This window comes from Echinococcus granulosus (genome assembly GCF_000524195.1).
Source record: "Echinococcus granulosus chromosome Unknown EG_S00193, whole genome shotgun sequence".
Classification (NCBI taxonomy): Eukaryota; Metazoa; Platyhelminthes; class Cestoda; order Cyclophyllidea; family Taeniidae; genus Echinococcus; species Echinococcus granulosus.
In genome coordinates, this window is record NW_020170573.1 from 75,701 (window position 1) to 95,281 (window position 19,581).

Sequence of the window (19,581 nt, forward strand, 5' to 3'; positions counted from 1 at the left end):
AACAAGAAGAAACACCAATTACAAAATTTTTCAGGGCTCTGCAGGCAGACTCAAAAAATTCAATCCATCGTCATTTTAGCTACTGTAGCACACAGAGACTTCCTCAAGAACGGAAGAAGATATATACTAAGGTATATTATTTCCTGTCGACGTATCGGAGACCTAAGGGTTTACCGGGGTTAGCAAAACGCACAATGTAAGCTTTCTTATACCTGAGAAGTCAAAGCAAGAAATTAAATAACTGCCAAGTTATTCCAACCACATTGATTAAGCAGTTTATTAAAAATTTTTAGGTTGGTTGATTATTTTTATGTACAGGATTTGGCTAAATACGATACACAGTATTTGACTGCGTGATGATACTTTTTTAGGTACATTATGGTGCTTTGTGTAATTGAGGCATTTAAAAATTGTTTTATTTGCTTACTTTTCCTGATCTCGCAAAAAAACCCCCATTGGCCGCGTTACTTAAGTTGCCTTCTCAATGGATGATTTTACGTCCGCTTTTCTTTCCAGGGGAAAGGAAGACTTGAAAGACGCAGAGGCCAGTATTTCCTACACTCCATTCGGTGTTGATCTACAGAAATCAGGGGAGACCAATGATGATGAATCCTTGCGCCATCAATCTTCATATAGTGAACCAGAGACTGTTAAGCAGTGGCGCCGTGAGTACCATGCAAACATTGAGAAAAAAGATGCTAATGAGGCGTCAAAGGATAAGGCAATGAAAGAAAGTGCTGTGAAGGTACGTATTACAATTTCGGCAAAGTTGGTTTACGTGCTTATATAATTAGTTCGTAAACATTTGCAGCTTCCACAGATTGGCCAAGTGATGCTAGTTTTAGAATCAAATCATTTTAAACTTACCCTTTGACCGGGTTTTTAGCGCAAGGCTTTTGTGTGTTAAACTAATCCCCAAATAAGCCTTAATTTGAACGTTGTCTTTCTAGAATATCTTGCATTTGATTGCTATTATTTACAATTTGACTTTAGGCTGACCGTTATGTGTTTCATCAATCCATCCTAAGATCACAAGTTGCTTCTTTGGTTTTTCAGGAATTAGCTGAGTGGCAGAACTGGCACAAGAAAAATCTAATCAAGGCGCATAAGCAAAATCTAGCTCACGAAGAGGAGCTGCAGGCTCAGAGAGACAAGACGATGCTACTTTCCAAATCCGTCTCCAAAGTCAACTCATCCGACTCTGCTATCTGGGAGCGTATATGTCAGCTCTGTGATCTCACAGTCTCCACCTCGTCTGGTGACTCCGTCTACTCGAAATCCACGGCTGGTACCTCGTCTAGCAGGGACGTTACGCGATTCCGTTCACTCCTCCTATCCCTTAAGAACAACCCCCCCAGGGTATGCCACTAGATTCTAAGAAAGCGAATCGTTTAATCTCTCACTAGCTTCTGTGTCGTGTGACCTTGCATTCCTTGCTTGTTTTACAGCGTAAAATCCAGGACATCTCGTGACACACTTAAGTTCCCCTGCCTTTTATCCATTCCTCTCCCCTCCCCTCCCAGGTTAAAAAAGAGTTCCAATGTGTATCTTCCACTTTCGCCTGCTCGTTAGCCTCATGTGTACTGATGTCGTTTTGTTCGTGGGATAAAAGCTGCTTAGTTACATTACCGAAATTTGACCGTACACATTCCAGGTAAACACTCATTTTGGGCATAATCTTTACGTGCTTTGCGAAAACCACTCTAGCGTTTAAAATTTTAACTAACCGCTAAATCTCACTCTCCAGCATCCTGAGCATCCACTTAGGGCTCTGCAACAATAAGTCAAAGCTGCACTACGGGATTCTCATCACAACTACTGTGATAACTTCAATCTTCTCCTAGACATTGTGATTGTGAGTACCTGAGAATTTCGTCCGCAATGGGCTAGTACTTGCCTTCTGTGAGTAATTTTCCTTTACATCAATCAGTATAGAAGCAGGAGTGCACGCACGCATGCGGTCAACTTTTCAGCAAAATTTAAAAGGTACTGAATGAATACAAAGCTAAATCACGACAATAAAGGAAAAAAACATGAAAGAAAGGACAGAAATGCCGTCGTGATTATGATGAAGATTGGGGTGGCGGTGGTGGTGCTCCACTAGAGGGTATTGAAATGGCGACATGGACGCCGTTGAACCGTGTAGCCGCAGCAAAAGCGGCGGTGATGGAGGGGGGTGGGAATCGCATATTTACCGTCTCGATAGATGCGACGACTCGTTCTAGTAGGGCGGGCGTGTTTCTCGAGTACTGCTCGATTCGCCTGAATAGGCACTCCCAAGTCAGCATCTGATTTGTCGGTGGCATGCGCTGATTGGCTAAGTAGGCGCTCAACACCATATCCACGAACTCTCCCCAGCCTTCTTGTGAACGGCCTAGGCTGCGGAGATGCAGATTGACTTGAACGTGGAAACTATGCAAAGCACAAAATTACGCGTTTATACTAGAAGTTCTAGCCAATTAAGCTTTCAACTGCCCTTTAATATCGCATGAAATCAACAAATTCAAAAGAAGGTCAAAACGATGAGTTTGACCAATGGATTTAGTTTCCCTCCCATCAGGTCGACCTAAATTAATGCCGTACATGCAAGGGATATTCAAGTCAAATGAAATAAAAATATTACTACGGTTATACATGAAATGGGATGCTACCATAGGGGAACCACACCTGGTGGTAAACGACATCTGCGTCCTATTAAACACGGCGGTGAGTGCGTGCATATAACAGTGAGGGGGGATGAACGAATGGTCCTGTGAACAAGCGGGCGTCGACTCGTAACTACGAAAGCATTCAAAGGCAGCACGGTAAGCTGATGGAACGCCCAACCACACACCATTAAGGCATTTGAATGGTGAAAACGTTTCAAGGCCTATCACTGACAATTCCGGCTGCGGTTGTCTTTACCGGCGTTCTCAGCATACAGCACTCACCTCTCCCTTGTTACTCAAGCAATATTTTAAAAGTTGGATAAGTGTAGTGTATAGATGATGCAGTATAGGACTGTGTGAAATAGTAAATGCGGTTCTAGAGCGCCATAATGAGTCCCCGTTTGACCTGTACACTCATGTACATAAACCGAAGTTAATTATTCTTTAAAGTTCTTACAGATAGTGCATCCTATTGACCATTTGTTCGAGGAGTTCTTTATTTAGGGTGTTGGACGCGACTTCATTGGCAGAATTTCCCACCACTGCTGGAATGGTGATTGTCTGTTGTTGATGCTGTCGTAACATATACTTCGTTTCCCATTGCGGATAGTTCCAAACCAAGGGTCTCTGATGTGCCATTTGGTAGGGGGCGACGGAGGGGGAGAAGGAGAACCCGCTTGGTGAGCACTGTGAGTAGACTGGAGACGATGACGAAGTGGAGGAGGGGCGATTGGGGCAGTACTTGTTCAGTACCTTCACTGTGATTGCCGACATAATAAGGGGACAGGGGATGCATTTGAGCATGCGCCTACAGTAGGTGCAGACGGCCTCATCACCCAGCATCTCTGCCACCTCCAGAGCGCGAAGAATATTCTCCTCAGAGGAGCTTGGGGATTCAGTACAGCCTGCCCACGGACGGCCATCCACATTCCAAGGGGCGTAGTCGTCTCCTCTAGTGTCGGTCAGTGAAACGCGGTTGTTGAGAGACTCGTTCTGGAACAAGGTAGAGACATTCTCGCCGTCCAAGTGATGGTGACGGTGTTGCCAGTGGCAGAACTTGCCGCTCCAGTCTCGTGACTGTGGTGATGTGGAACCAAGCTGTGGCGCCTGTGAATATACGAACAGAAAGCACAAGGTCATCTTTACTATTTTTGATAATACGATGGGTTATGATGATGAGTGAAAAACGGAAAGCACCTCCTTGGGTAGGCATACAAAGCTCATCAAAGATCAGTTTATGTATGTATCATTGGTGAGATGCCAGATTGAGACGACTTTGAATAGTATTATAAATACGTTATTTGAGCGGAACAGGTACAATATGCCACTCTACACCCTTGGCATAAGCAAAAAAAACAACGGTGGTTACAAGTAAAAACAGTATCTGCGATATTTTATTTGCCAACACTAGATTCAATTTAAAAACGATGAAAGCTTTATAAGCTACAGGAGAAAACAGTCACTACTGAGTCAATCCCGATACGACCTCTCACCTGTAAAGGAAAGAGTTTCTCAATTCCACACAGAAATGAACGGAAGCTTCGAAGCAAGAAGTGCCGTGCTCTTCCTTCCAACTCCTGAATGACTGATCCTTCCACGGGCTTGAGGGCAATCAGGTCGGCGGGAGATTCCACCACTACTGAGGTCTCTACCTGCGCTTCAACTACCTCAGGCTCCACCGTTTCTGCTTCTTGTCCGGGCGATGGAACATCCACATTGGCAGTGCTTGCGGCTTCCGCAGTAGCATCCGTCGCTGCAGGGACAGACGCAGAGGGTTCCGAAATAGCAGCACCCTCAGCAAACACTGCTCGACGGAGGTAATTCTGGAAACCATCTAAGATATAAAAGTGTAAAACAGGTAGAGATTTAATATGGTCACAGGTTCAAATTCGATTGTATAGAACTGTGCTAACACCATCCAAGCTACTGGTCTTCGAACCCTTCTGTAAGTCAGAAATGAATGTGCTTCCAAAATGGCAACGTTCGAGTGTTGCATCGAAATTAATCGACAAAATGAGCTTCCAGCTTGACTACTTTAAATTCACCATGGTCAAGAAATTAAGTGGCGATGAATAAGCAAAATGCAATGGTGATTCACATGAGCTGTGAAAATATAGCACAATTATGAGGGATACAAATCAAATGATAACGCCGACTAAAAGGGTACAACCCACCCTGAGTAATGGGAGCAGTGATTTGTGGAACAGGAGCCGATGTTGCGGTTGGGTAAAGATGTGGCTGCCCAGAGTAGAACTCGTAGACAGGGGGAGCCACAGATTGCATAGTCAACTGCTGCATCGGCGGAAGGGAGACATTTACCTTCAAGTCAAATATGACAAAAACAGTCAAGTGTCGGAAAGTTAAGCCTGAGCACAATTAAAAAAGTGGCCGTTCTATACCTGCTGCGGTGGCTGTACAGGAAAGACTGGATAGAAAGGGAGAGAGAAGGGCTGTGCGAAAGATGAAACAAATGCAGAACCGGCTGCTGTGGCGGCGACGATGGGATCAATATTGGTTGTGGGGATGTATATGATTTCAGATATAGAGGGATGAACGGGCTCCTGGAAGCCACCAGGCCAAGCAGCACCGTCGTTACTAGGATGCTGGTTCTCAACAGCAGGCGCCACCAACGTTTCAGACGTTGTCGTCGATGACTCAGACCTTTTAGGGATTTTATCTTTAGTGGTTTCGTAAAGTTGGAACCAGTAGCTAGCCAGCTGGAAGTGAAGCTCGGACACAACACCAAAGGGTGTGGATTTTACGCCCTCCTCGATACATAAGAGACCGCGTTCCAGCATCTCTGGTATGGCGGAGAGTTGAGAGAGTGCACACTTGATGGCATCCGACTTTAGCGTCGTGCAGTCTGTTAGACTCGCCAGACACAACTCGCCCGCCATCTTTGACAGCTACAAGGCAACACTATCAGCCGATGATTTGGTCACTTGCAAAGATACGAATGCATAATATGTTTGGGGGAATAGGAAGTATTCCATTCAAATAGAGATGGATGCTTACCCGTTGGTTGCCCTTTTTAAAGAGTTGATAGGCTACGGCTGTCACCTCTTCAGTAGTAAAGTGATTGCGCCAAGAATGCAGCAGCATAAAGGCCGCGGGTAGCTCAATCTCAAATACCTGTTGACTTATCCATGCTACGTGACGTGAATACGTTCTGCTCTTCCACGACGGCTGCTGCAGATTGATGAGTCCCAATGCGTAGAGACTCACCTAGAAGAAAAGAAATGAATGGGGAAACAAGGAAAGCGCTTGCTGTCCATGAAAGTAACACCTTTCGCAATATTTCAGTCACTTTTGTTGTATTTCTGAGTGCCTTAAGGGCGGCCGACATCAAAGAAGACAATTAAACCGTAAGTCAACACGATAAAAAGTAGAAGAGTATGCATTAATTCAAAGTTTACCTGGAAGGCAGCAAAGTGGAGATTTCGGTTCGTTGGTCCGTGGGTCACCGCCTCGGCGTTGAAAACAGACACGCTGGCATTGGGTCCACCGGCCGCGAGGCGAATGCTCTTGGCCAACTGGAAAATATGCTGTGCGTAGGACTCAGTGGGACGTTGACGCGGGATCGTACACCTCATGTCGTCACTGACTGTGCCTCGCTAAAATAGGCAAAAAATCCGGTTGTTGGTGGAGAGTAATGGAACATACTGCGCCGTTACCTACGTCCCCAATCCTCTAGTCGTTCTACTTCACCAACCAATTCTACATATTATTACCCCTCCAGGAGTCACTCGAGTTCCAATAATTACAAGTCACCCATTTTCCAAAAGCTAAACAAGAGTATTGTAAATGTCTTAAAAACCAACATTCTAACCATGTTTAGTTTGAATAACATCTTTGTGTACGTTTTAAGACAATGGATTCGATGAAAAACATGACTAAATCTGACGTTACCCGACAAATCACGAGTGAGTTTTGCTCGTGAGATAGTTTTAAAAGTGAAAATAGCGAACCACCTAAGGAGCCATATTCGATACTAAACCATAATTATTCATACCATTTAAGTCAATTCTGAGTATTGCACCAATCAGCCAGTTAGGACGGTATTCGCATTACCAGTCTTCCACACGGGCTGTTACGCTGATGACAAGGAGTTTGGCTACTAGCCTCCCAGCTCTTCCGCACATTTGTAATGAAGCCTGCTTTCTAGATTTGCATACATCAAGATGTCCTCGGAAGTAATTAGGCACTAACTACTTACCGAGTGGCCGATAGCCGAAAAGACGCCAGCGGTGGATCTGGACTCCTCGCCAGTAGAAGAGGAGAGGCAATCTGAGGAGGAGTCTCTATTTCGATGTCTAGTGACAGAAGCACCACTCCCTGAGGTGATAAAAGCAACACCAGGGGTCATCCCTTTGGACAAACGGAAGAGGAAAGTGCCACGACTGGTAGTGGGCGAGTTGTCACTGCTAGTGGTCTCTGGTGCACTACTGTCTACGGCTGCCATACCAACGGAGTGACGGTTAATCCTCTTCGGATCACGCAGAGTCGCGCAACGAAAACGCGTATCCCAGGCCTGAAGGTCAATGGGAGGAAATGAGTCATCATTCTTACGTTTACGTGGCACAGTCTAGTTAGCTAACCCACTTTTGAGTCAGAGAGTGTGTCAGTATCCTCACCAGTCGATGTGGCAGCCCATTCAGATGAAGCCTGGTGATTCTTGCTCTCCATACAACCGACCGATACCGACATGTCTAAAAGTTAGGTGACGATGAGGAGGTGAGCGATTTCATCCACACCGCCTTAAACTCCATCGGCCAAAAATACCTTGAGGAGCAGAAACAGAGTTCCCTATAGCCGTGTCACCACTATCGGCACCACTATTGTTGTTCTGTTCATCGATTCCCACAGCCTCTTCTAAAAGTGATAACGATGCCACTAGTTCTGGAACTTCTCCTGCTGTTGCAGCGACTTCCGTATCGATGAAAGCGGAGTCTGAATAGCCTGCCTCATCCCCAATTACTGATAGTTCTTCATTTTCAAATCGAAACTGCATCATCTCCTCGAGACCAGCAGAGAGACAGAACCAAAGAGGTGGGGACTTGAAGAAACTGTTCAGACTTGGATCCAATAGACTTTCGATCAAGTCTGAGATACGACGCGAATCATCCTTGTAGTAGCGAAGGCTGCGGAGAACAAAAGATTGCATTTGCGAGCGTTGGCACTCCACAAACATGGGCGCCACTTTCTCCGGGATGCGAGTACGCTGGCCGAAAATGCGCCGGGCTAGACCAAAGGCCAGCTCACCGTCGTCTCTGTAATAAACAGAAACATGCGCACAGTCTTGAATTAGCCCGGAAGGAATAAAAATCCTAGTTCCAATGCAAGTGAATGAAAAAATGCGGTTGAAATACAATCTTTTCTTTCTATTTACCTTGTTTCATGAGTCCGAGAGGCGAAGGTACTCGGGTCTGGATCGAAGTTTCCACCGTGTTGTTGGATGCGTAAGGCCAGTGGAAGACAGACCACTGCAGTAGGAGTCTGAGTGGTTGAGGGTGTCACGTTCGATCCGCCCGCAGTGGCATTATCCGAGACGGCATAAGCCGAGCGACCGCTAGAGTTTTCGCCCTCCCCACCGTCCTCCGTACCCGAAATTGGCGGTGCAGGGGGTGGCGGAGGTAGCGTGTTTGAAGGTGGTAATGGATCCGAACCGGCCAACATTTGGAAGAGGAATTCACTCAGGGAATAGGGCACGTAGGCGGCTTGAGTGGATAACCCAAAAATAGCGTCTCGTGAGAGTGCGCTTATGATAAACGATGAAAGAGCAGAGAGTAATTATTCTGATTACAGAAACCCAATTATTTCTAGCTCACTTAAAATGTATGCAGCATAGATGACCAATTCCACAAAATTCCAAGTGTTCATGATCATTATCCAGATTGCCAACTCAGTGAGACGCCTGTCAAATGTATAAAAGTGATGCCCGAATTCGCAACAGCATTCGAAAAAGAGGCTGGTAATCGAAGGTTTTAGCATAGCCGTGATCGTGCAGAACTAAGGGGACCCCGAGATGTGTCATAAAATTAAAACCGAGATTGCGAAAATTACACTAATGTGCACGCTTTTAAGTGTAGCAGTGTCTATCTTGCATAATACCTTTGCATGAAAAAAAGTCCGACCCAAGCCGAAAAAAATTACTCTTCAATTACAGTTTCAGAAGTAAGTGAGTCAAATTTTCAGATTAACTAACTCGTGAGAAAAAAGCAAAGAGAATGGCCTACTTCTCCCCACAATAGTAGCATAAGACATACCGGCGTGAAAATTAAAACTACCGCGGTGCGAGATTCCTGTTGCAAGCATCCCTTTAGACACCAAAAAAACACTACTTGTGTTCCACTTTAAAAAATGACATAATATTAATGCTTTAAAAGTACTTTGATTTTATACACCGTTGCGTAGTCCATTTATCAATAATATAAGTCACATATATGTTCTGCCTATGCCAGGTGACGACGATCAAACAGACCATCATGCATTTAGGAGAAAGTGGTACTATTGTTTCCGTGTTCCAACTCACCCGAGCAATCACCAAAGCGGTTCACCCCATCACCCAAAAGCTGTGCCTCACGTCGAACGCTCTCGATAACCCAAGGACAAGCTAATTCGAGGGGAAGGCGGTAGAGTCGAGAGAGCAGCGAAGCCTCGTGATCGAAGAGACGCACCTCCATGGCTGCCACGGTATGTTGAGGTCGTGGTAGAGCGAGCATTAACAGACCCAGCCGGAAGCTCAACTCTATGTCAAGGGAGAACCACTCAGCAGCGCTGTCAGCGGTGGTACCGACGGCAGCTCCAGTGCCAGCAGAAGAGGTAGTGAAGGCGGGTGGATGGTAGACGCCACCCCCTGAATCACCGCCTTGCGTAGACGGATGTGCCAGATGCTGATTGGATAGTGCGGGGGGATACACCAAGCCCTCATTGTAATGGAAACCGTACAGGCAATCCATCAAGTATTCCACGCAGTACACCCACTCCGTGAACTAAGGTAGGGAATGGAATGAACGAATTCACTGAAATATGTTCAATCCTTCCACATCCTTGCTTGTATATAAGAAGGCATCAGTTATTTCCATCACTGTGCCATAATTGTCAAGTCGTTCAGAATAAAACTCAAAATTATTGTCCATGCACCTAAGTTCAAACCAAAGGGTGCAACAACTGAGTGGAAGCTGGACATGTGTGAGCATACAGGCTGTTCTAAAAGCTGATAAGACTGATACAGAAAAGTACTGCTATTCGCTAGCATATCACATAGAATCACAATTTTTTGGATCTTTACGTCAGATGCTTCAAAGAATACACACCACCTATCACACCGTTTCCCTGATATCACAAAAGGAAGAAAGCGCAAAATTGAAGGAAAGTATGAACAGGTAAAACCACTCACAGTGATACTGAATTCAGCTACCTCTGACACATAGAAATCTGTCCACAGTTTGGCCAACTGTTCTAATTCTGAGGATCTTTGTGGAGCAACGTTGGAAGCTGGTCTTCTCAAGCTACTACCGCCGCCACCGCCCCGTCTGGACGTCGTCGCTGCCGTCATCACAGATGATGCTCCCACCGAAGTGTTCATGGCGGCGGTAGTAACAGTGCGGCGATAGCGGCGAGTAGAGCCGGTGGAGGAGTTGAGACATGGAACTCTATCCACACGTTTAAGAGACTCAGTCAGGGGGTCGATTTGAGCAGCCATCTCGAGATTTTGCAGAGCCGCACTCCTCGCTGCAGCCACGAGGGAGGGGGCCGAGAGGAGCATCTCAAGGGCCAGATGGCGAACCCAGGCAAGAGCTGTACCCGTATCATCATGCGTGACGAGGCCCTGACAACGGGCAAAGTTGGTCTACAAGAGAGGGGTGTTGAGAAATTTATAATGAGTAAGAAGGTAGTGAAGTGAAGTGACTGTACGCATACCTACCCCAAATTGACCTCTCATTGATGGGTAGCTCTGACACCCTGTAGTTTCTTGCGAATCAAAGGACTCACTCAGCAATTCCATGCCAGTGGAATATTCATCGACGAAGGCTCCGTCAAAGTGGGGAAGTGCTGTAAATAAAATATGCAAAGGTTTATCGAGTTCCCTCAGTTGCGATGAACCAATTGGATCAGGGTACGTATCAACAGATCATATTACGAAAGGGTACTGTGGGAGAATCATAAATTCTACATACTGTAGTATTTAAAGGCTACGAAGAGTGCTGTCGCGCACCAATATCGCCCGATTACGAATGAAAATAAGTACCATAATAGGAATATTACCCTGTATGAATTGTTCCTTTGTCAGAGCGTGAGTGGGTGGCATCTCTGTTGACCACGTAATTCTGAAAGGGTTGAAAGAGTAGTTCTTGAGCATTTTAAGCACGCGATTTTCGTCTGCCTAAAACCCGTGCCATCGCGTGTCCCGGAAGAAAAATATGCATGACCTGATGGTCGAGCAACCAATCCAGCTGAACGAAGAATGGCTTTGCTGCAATAAAAACCCCATAGCACATTTAAATGAAATTAACGTGCATCAACAATTTGGGAAAACGTCATTACCTGTACCGTAAAAATTAAAACAAACGGGATTTGAGGTGAAAGTTCCTTTTAGGAGCATAGTGTTATCGCTAAAATTGATGTATAAAACAAGCCTGGTTTTCGGTACCATAGAAGCACATTCGAAAATATCGGCACATTAATTAAAGGCATCGAAGTCATAGAAAAAAGCAACCAATTGTTGAGTTCAGATTAAAGTGAAAATAGGAACATACTGACAGGCCTGGATAGCAGGTTTGAAACCAACAAATAATTTCTGGTTGTTGTCGGAGAAGAGATTTCTCATATTTTCCAGCGAACCAACCAGGAGTGCCGAACCAGCGGAAGTGGAGAACTGGGCTACTCGCATGCCCCTCTGCGCTTTCATGATTGCTGTCTGGTGCCAGGTGGAGAGCTTCGAGATGAACCGCTTTCGAGGAGAGCCCTTTTCACGGAGCTTCGGATCGAGGCACACGAGGCGCCAAACGTCGACCAAGGTCTCGCACAGCCATGCCGCTCCATAGCAGGACTGCTTCCGCTTACCCACCTGTGAAGGTCTAACTTGCATGTCCACATTCAACTGCACCACGTACCACCAGAACATAATCTAAACATTTTGAGAAGCAGAATTAGAAAACACTAACAGTGTCAAAAACATCAGATGCATCTCCATTTGAACATACTCTGGATGATTCGAGAACGTACTTCTGAGACTGGATATTTTAGCTATGATTGTACCAATATATACAAAAAAACGTACTAAATAGTCACTACAAACCAGTAGGTTTCATTATTTATGGGTCAGAATTCGACCCTTATTAACCTAGGCGAAGATATTAGTGCGCATTTAGCCAAATCGGTAAAGGAAGAGAACCCAAAAAAAGTATATTGTAAATTATTTCACTTGACCCTTAAGATCACAGCAACATATGTCTCTTGCTAGACTAATAAGCACTTTCAATACAATGAAGGTCATGATTAACACCAGATGGTGTGAGGGAAGCTTTCACCAACATCATAAGTTTATAAAAGAGGAAAGAAAAATGAGAAATGAAGGCCCTGTACCTCATCCACCTCAAGAATGCATCGAGTGAACATTTGGAGAATGGGGAGAGCATTTAAGTCTTTCTTGCGGAGCATTCCGATAATGATTGCAAGGAGAGCCCACACCCCACGCGGCTCATAGGTGCGCAGGGAGCGCAAAATGCATATCATCTCCTCGGAGTGGTGGGAGAGGCAGGAGTTAATGGAGGAGAGATCACCATGAAAGGGAGATTTAGTTTTAGAGAAGCGAACCAGGGTATTTCGTAACTTTTCCTCCAGCGTTGAAATATCAAATCGCCAAGATGATGACTCTCCTATTAGGCCGCCGGCTGTAGGATCTGAAAGAATAGATGAACCCTCATTTAAGCAGCGTCTGGTAGGCTTTTGTCGATCCAACAATCATAAAACTCCAATGAAATAGCAAAATCGTAACCTTGTCCCTCCACAAAGCCCTTCACCGATGAAGCGTGTGGCAATAGAATGTCATCTAATATGCTTTGAGCGGCCGGAAGAATCTGGGGTAAAGATATTAAAAAACAGCATCAGCACAAAGAGAGGTAGAAGGTCTAACTGAGTAACAAGACACACAGCAGAGTATTACCTTCCTTGCACCAACATGGCAGATGAGTTGTTGGGCAAACAGTTGCAACTCGTTCTTGTTTAGCTTCGAGAGTGATTCTGATATAGGCGGACGATAGATGACAGACCCGGGTGAGCGGATCCGCTTGAGACAGGTGGCGACAACGTGGGCACACCACACACCACTATCGGCAACTTGCTGTTTAGGGAGAGGAGCAGGGGGTGAGTGCAAACAGGAGTCGTTTGGAAGGTCGCCCCTTTGGTTTAATGATTGCTGTTGCTGTGAAATTCCTTCCACCTCCATAGTGCATGTACAAGAGCAAGAAGTAATGCACGTGCGATCAAACATTAGCGAGACACGATGAATAAGAGTGAAATTAGAAGAAGTGGATTGAATTGGTGCCTCAACCAAAACACTTGCGCTAAGAAAAAAACCTGTAAGCAAAAGCGATACATCGTGAAGTCAGAGCGGGAACGATGACTTGATGCTGATCACTTGGAATGAACAAACTGAAATGTAAACCCACCGATTTGCACACAGTCACGAACAGCGTCTTTGGCTAATAATGCAACACCATCGTTGAAAGAATGCGAGCCACCAACACTTAGACACGAATACAGCCGAATGTTTTCCTCGTTAGAAGGAAAGCTGCAAAACGCTATGAGTTTCTGCACCTCCTCCGGAACAATGAAATGACTACAGTAAATAGCCTCAAAGGGGATGTGCTTCGCAAACACCTTTGCACCTATTTTGAGTAGAGAATCCGGTCCAGTGGGTTGGGGTTCTTAAACAAGTAGAATAACTATGATAGTCCAGGACAAGTAACTCAAATGCAGTCTAGTATGAGTGATGTATGAGCAAGAGATATGTAAAGCTGAATATGCATGAAACTTAGGTGCGCATGCGGAAATGAAAAACACACTTGTTTTTTTGCGAGAAGGATCGAATACAGTACCGTTATCAGCACGAGTCAACAAATCCATATTCAAATCGCTACCGGAAGAGTAGGTGGACATTTCGGCATCACTGCCCATTTCGTTTATTGAAACGTCCGAAACTTCGGAAGAACTCATAACAGTGCATCAAACGATGAGACTGACAGTGGTAATGGTGATCAGGCGTGGGCCACCTATGCAACCTTACCATCTTTCATTTGGCCAATCAAATCACGACCATGGACATAATTAGAGAGAAACTAGGCTAATGCTGGCAGAATGGTTAAAAAATATTAAATATTTAATAGTTTTAAGGTTACTTTCAGCCATTCGTAGTTAAATATTATTTCTAGATGGAGGCAGATGCAGTTTAACACGTTATCAAATTTAAGCTAAGAGCAATTAAATATCATGACGACTTTACCTACGCAATTATTTGTCATTACCCTAAATCATAGAAAATTCCTAGAGTCCTACATCGACATTAGATTAATAGTTATAAGCCGAACGCCATGTATTCATTCCTGCATTAGGTTTCACTAGCTTTTTGTCCCTGTGTCCTCAGTCGGCCCTACTGCTCAGAGATGTTCCGACTATGGCATCTGCATCAGTAGTTCACTGGCCTCTGTACATTCGTAATCTTTACATTCTTGCTTGTTGATCTCCCAAGATCTTTCGGAAGGAAATGGGCACTACAATTTGCAATTGCTATCACCCCCATGCCTCTTCCCTCTCTCTGATCCTTCCTTCATTCTCTTCAATCCTGTCTTTTCATCCGGCCGACCTCTTCTTCCTCATGTCTTCCACCGTTTAAAGCTATTTAACTCTACCTTCTTTTATTTTCCTCATTACGCCTTGCAGCTCACTTTTGCTGTTAAAATCCAAATAAAGAATTCATTTGTTTGAGGAAGGTTTAAGGTCAGTTCAAAGTGATCGGTCAAAGCTATCGTTTAACACACAATCATTGGAGTCGCGATGACTTAAAGTATTTTACTCGTCTTAGTTCCTTTATTTTAAATTTAATCAGGTAAATTGTCCACAGCCAAAATCTTTTTCATGCAAAAACAGGTTAAGCGCTAGGACAAGGTAGTGCAGAGAACGACGGGCTCTTCCTTGTACATTTGTAGTTCATATCATACACACTTCGAATAATTTTGTCAAGTAGGATACGTTTGTGTTCCCATTAATAACTTCAATGCAGTATTAAAATGTACGTCTAGCTTCAAGCGCTCCACATTCTCCGCATTTTAAAATCTGGTCTTGCGGAATGTACCGCTGCCCATCTCTGTAGTCCCCAGGTCTTCTGTATGACAATGACAAATCATTCTTCGATATTGGGATGCCTTACAACGACCTAAGGAAAGGTTTGGGGCGCTGAGGAACTTTGGTTTGCCACCCGCTCTCCAACTGAATGAACCAAACCTTAAGATGACTTATGTCCTACATCTAAGGATGTAAATGGTTCATCCCTTAGGCATCAGCCCGATTGCCATTTTCTTCTTTTAAACTAGAAAACCGCTTAGAGCCGTAACAAATGTGATGTTGAGCAGGAAAATGACAGTTCCACCTTGTCTTGTCCCCCCTCTCCTCCAATTGATTAATTAAGCAATTAATTCACCAAATCTTAGATGTGTCGTTTATCTTCCTTTCCTCCCTTAAGCCACATTTTGGTGAAATGGGTGAACCCATTTTTTTCCTGATTGGAAAGTCACCAGGCGAAGGAGCTCGTCCCATAGCTGGTCAAAAGTGTGCGCTCCTTTTGTGTAGGCCGTCACCACTGAAGACTCGTAAACTGCTTTCACCAACCCCATCGGGTTGGTTGACGCAGTCTAAGGTCTTATCATCCCCTGTGAGATAAAAAAACCTCTTTTTTCCATCTACCAATGTCGCGGAGCGCTACTCCGTTGTCGGGGGCAGCAGAGGTACTCTGCCTTCCCCCATCTAGCGTCGACGCAAAGCACCCTTTGCCACAATCGGTAACCAATAACGATTCAGAATTGGGTAACCTTGTAGCTTCCAGCATACCTACAGTACGAGCTGCAAATCGACCCAAAAGGGACACTTCCGCGACCCTCGTGGAATGCATTCGTCGGTGGCAGGTGGATAGAAACCGCGCCGAGAGTATAACGCGTCTCAGAGGCATAACAATAGAGCCATGTAGTGAATAGTAGTGGAGTCGTGCGACCCTGAGTCACAAAAAAAACAGACATATAGATCCGCTATGGAATCACGTAAAGTTAAGTCGTAGGAGTGGTGGATCAATATATCGACTCAGAGAGAAACCACATGATCCTAAGATCAACGTAGGCACAGATCGATATCTAGATCAGTAATGATGTGACACAAACTGTAAATAGACGCAGACCGATGTATAGATCCCCTGATGCTGAGTCACGTGACTACGGCAATGGACATAGATCGATATATGGATGCCTTGGCGGCAAGTCACGTAACCCCTTGATAGACATGGATCGATATATAGACCCCCTGATGGAGAGTTATGTAAGCCTGGTGATAGATGGAGCCCAGTGCATTGACCCCAATGATGTTGCATGAGATCTAGTGATAGATTTGCACGATATATGGATTCAAATTGATGAGTTGCGTGGCTCTGTGGATAGACATTGGCCAATGTATGGATGCCCCAAAGATGAGTCACATGACCCTGTGCACAGACATAGCGACGTAGGCTGGGTCACGTTTCTCGGAAGTATATACCAGAATCTATTTATCACTCCACTGTGCGCTCACGTGTGCGGTAGAGATATGCATTTTTTCATGAAGTATAATATAATGTATAATTACATAGCAACAATCTAGTTTTAACTGCGAAATAACATCTTACACAAATCTTTTTTGTAGTACATATAAGTAATATGTAAAATACATTAGAAATGCATTGGTTGTTTGTTGAATGGTCGGTTCTGGTAAAGGGCCACTTTGTCTTGGCCATCTTACCTCTCCGGGTGGGCTAGTCTCTAAGCCATGCCAGTAACCCTAATACCTTCTGTATGTTGGATATGTATATTCTGTCCCAGTATTATGTCTTTAATCGTTCTCAGGAAAGCCTCGGGACGCTACAACATATATTTGACATATCGTATTTAGAAAGCATATTTTTTATCCAATGTCACATATATGCAGCACTTATGTTGTTTAAATGTGCCTTTCAGAAAAGGAGCGGGCATTTGAGTCTAACCTCGTGATCGAGGAGAACTCAAAGCCTGACGAATGATAGAGCATCTAAACCCAATCAGTCTCCTCATTCCTAGGATATGAAGGTCAAAGTGGGGGAGATAAATGAAGATAGTGCTACACTGGTGGCAGCGCCGGTGCACCTTCCTCCCTTCAAAGATGACATGAGCTTTGAAGAGTGGCTTTAAACCGCCAAATTCAACCTCCATCTTTATCTTCAAAGTCAATAAATACCCCTGATTCTCCGTGCTCTCCCTTAAGACCTGTTTTTGGTTGCAAACAACGCTGGCATCACCCACAATACCAACATGTTAGCTCAACTCGTCACAGTTAAAGAAGAACAGACTCTCGCTAGTGACTTTTCCTTCTCTACCAAAAAGCTGGCGGGGACGATGAGGAGTACTTTAAGAACCTTCAACATTTAGTGGAAGGCGCCTTCAGAGGCTGTTCTCGAAACAAGGTCACTAAGCGGATAACCGTCCAGTTCAGACAGGGAGTCCAACCTCCCATTATGGTTAATAAGCTCTGCGGCGCAAAAACATGGTCTCTCAGCCAACTGGTCAAGCTAGCAACCACAAAGCGGCAGGAACTTCGTGAGGCCTCACTTTATCAGAAGCTCAACACCTCGCATCATGCTTCTTCGTACTATGTCCCCAGACTAGGTGAGCTTTCATTTTCTCCTTCCTGTCTTCTTCTAAATGGCTGGTATTCATATGTACGAGAACGATGTCCATGCAGTTTACTTTTCGGCTGGGGTGCCGCTAGATCAATACTAAACCTCCAGGCTCTCCCTACTCTTCGTAATATGATTAAAATCCTTTTCCCTTCTACAAAATTGCATTCAGTGTAAGAAAGGGAGATGCTAGTTAGAAAGGAGTCATGGTTAAAAGTCTGCATGGGAATGGAAACCTGGACAGTGAAATTCATTACATGTCCAGAACTTGTCTGGGACGTGATACAAAGTGCTGATTTCCTGCGCTACACCAAAGTCGTCCTAAATTTTGCAGAAGGTACCTTTTCCACCTGCCAAGTCGCCGACGTCAGCGCAGATAACGTACTAGCGAAAGATGACGCAGAAGACGTCCACAGCGCTTTCTTGAAGCTGCAGCCATTCCTACGAATAATTTATGACTTTTGCGCGCAGGTGACCCACATTTCAATGGCGAAAGGAACGAACTTCGTGAACTGCTACTTAAGTATGCGAACATCTTCTCATAACAAGATGCTAAACTGGGACGAACAAATATCGTTAAGCATAGGCTTAGTATCGGCAAATCTAGACCCATTCGGCAACCACCCAGGCGTATTTCACCACATCTGCTAGAAGAAGTAAACTGTCTAGTCAAAGCGATGACTCGAGACAAGGTTATAAACCGTCCAAGCAACCATGGGCCTCCCCAATCGCGCTGGTAAAGAAGAACGATGGTAGTCTACGGTTGTGTATGGACTGTAGGTAGTTGAACGCCGTAGGTTAGAAGGATGTATTGCCCTCGCCCCACATAAACGATTCACTAGACTCCTCACATGGGTCAAAGTGGTTCCCCACCCTGGACTTGAAATCAGGATATTGACAAGTGGAAGTGCTGGAAGCAGACAGAGAGAAGGCAGCCTTTGTATTGCCAAATGGGCTTTATGAATTTCAAATGATGCCCTTTGGGAGCTGCAACGCAGCGGTCGCCTTCCAACGCCTGATGAAAAGAGCACTAATCGAATTATTCCCAAAACATTGCATGATCCATCTCGATGATATTCTCATTTTGGTAAAGATATTCGAGAACATAACGCCAAATTGAATCTGGTGTTAGATCGTCTGCAAGCCGCGGGGTTAAATCTTAACCCCAGGAAATACCGTTTTCTGCGATGCTCCGTCGCTTTCCTGGGACATACGGTCTCTTCAGCTGGAATGGCTGCCGCTGGAGACTGTGCAAAACAAGTGAGGACATGGCCTACACCAACCAACCAGACGCAGCTCAGCAGTTTCCTAAGTTTGACAAATTACTACTGGTATTTCGTTAAAGGTTTTGCTAAGGTTGCCAACAGGTGGAGAAGAATTGTAAGTGGGAGAAAGAGCATTATGAAGTATTTAAAGAACTGAAATGAATGCTCTGCTTAGCACCGATTCTGACATTACCAAACTTTGAATCGAGCGCTCCACAATCTGTGGACGCGAGCGACGCGGCTGTGGGCGGTGTACTCTCACAAAGGAACAAAGAAGGGAGCAAACGTGTCATCGCCTACGCGAGTACCAGACTCAGTAAAAAAAATTAAAACAGAAAAGCGCAACGTAACGTGAGCTGTGTGCTATCTACTTAACGGTTAGACACTTCAGACATTACATGATTGCGAGGAAGTTCTTCGTTAAAACTGATCGCCAGGCCCTCACCCCGTTAAAAACAATGAAGGAGATCGGTCGTTCAGTCGCACTCTAGTACGAAGAGCTGCGACAATATGATTTTACAGTTCGATACAGAAAGGGATAGGAGCATGCTTACGCAGATGCACTATCCTGCTGACTGATCGCGGCAGAAACATGTGACGTTGTGGTGCGTACCGTATTTTTGAGTGACCTCACTAAACATTATTGGAGAAATAGGCGGGGTACCGGTCCTGATACGGATCTGATGTTCAGGAAGGTCCTGACAACCTCTCATAAGCT

At 44.9% G+C, this 19,581-nt stretch overlaps 3 protein-coding genes across 3 annotated transcripts in view; 2 read left to right on the forward strand and 1 right to left on the reverse strand. All coding sequences in view use genetic code 11, as the record gives it.

Annotated features, from left to right (window-relative positions):
- Window positions 1–484: 484 nt before the first annotated feature.
- On the forward strand, window positions 485–1,371 carry EGR_10143 (Clathrin light chain A; the record flags this gene model as incomplete). The annotated part of the gene is made up of 2 exons (XM_024499392.1): window positions 485–745; window positions 1,057–1,371. 2 exons carry the CDS (start codon window positions 485–487, stop codon window positions 1,369–1,371), a joined length of 576 nt encoding a protein of 191 aa, XP_024346197.1.
- A 692-nt stretch (window positions 1,372–2,063) lies between these two features.
- Window positions 2,064–13,868, reverse strand: EGR_10144 (Zinc finger SWIM domain-containing protein; the record flags this gene model as incomplete). Its single annotated transcript, XM_024499393.1, has 21 exons — window positions 2,064–2,412; window positions 3,106–3,755; window positions 4,142–4,482; window positions 4,823–4,967; window positions 5,048–5,554; window positions 5,664–5,873; window positions 6,065–6,262; window positions 6,865–7,179; window positions 7,251–7,357; window positions 7,431–7,918; window positions 8,038–8,365; window positions 9,181–9,640; window positions 10,048–10,500; window positions 10,576–10,703; window positions 10,917–10,978; window positions 11,408–11,778; window positions 12,237–12,553; window positions 12,649–12,730; window positions 12,817–13,229; window positions 13,322–13,579; window positions 13,751–13,868. 21 exons carry the CDS (start codon window positions 13,866–13,868, stop codon window positions 2,064–2,066), a joined length of 6,300 nt encoding a protein of 2,099 aa, XP_024346198.1.
- A 4,748-nt stretch (window positions 13,869–18,616) lies between these two features.
- Window positions 18,617–19,581, forward strand: part of EGR_10145 (hypothetical protein) — a gene marked incomplete at both ends in the record, with an annotated part of 3,605 nt that continues 2,640 nt past the window's right edge. Inside the window, one exon of the mRNA XM_024499394.1 lies at window positions 18,617–18,685. Coding sequence (XP_024346199.1) covers window positions 18,617–18,685 — 69 coding nt within the window. The remainder of the gene's footprint in view (window positions 18,686–19,581) is intronic.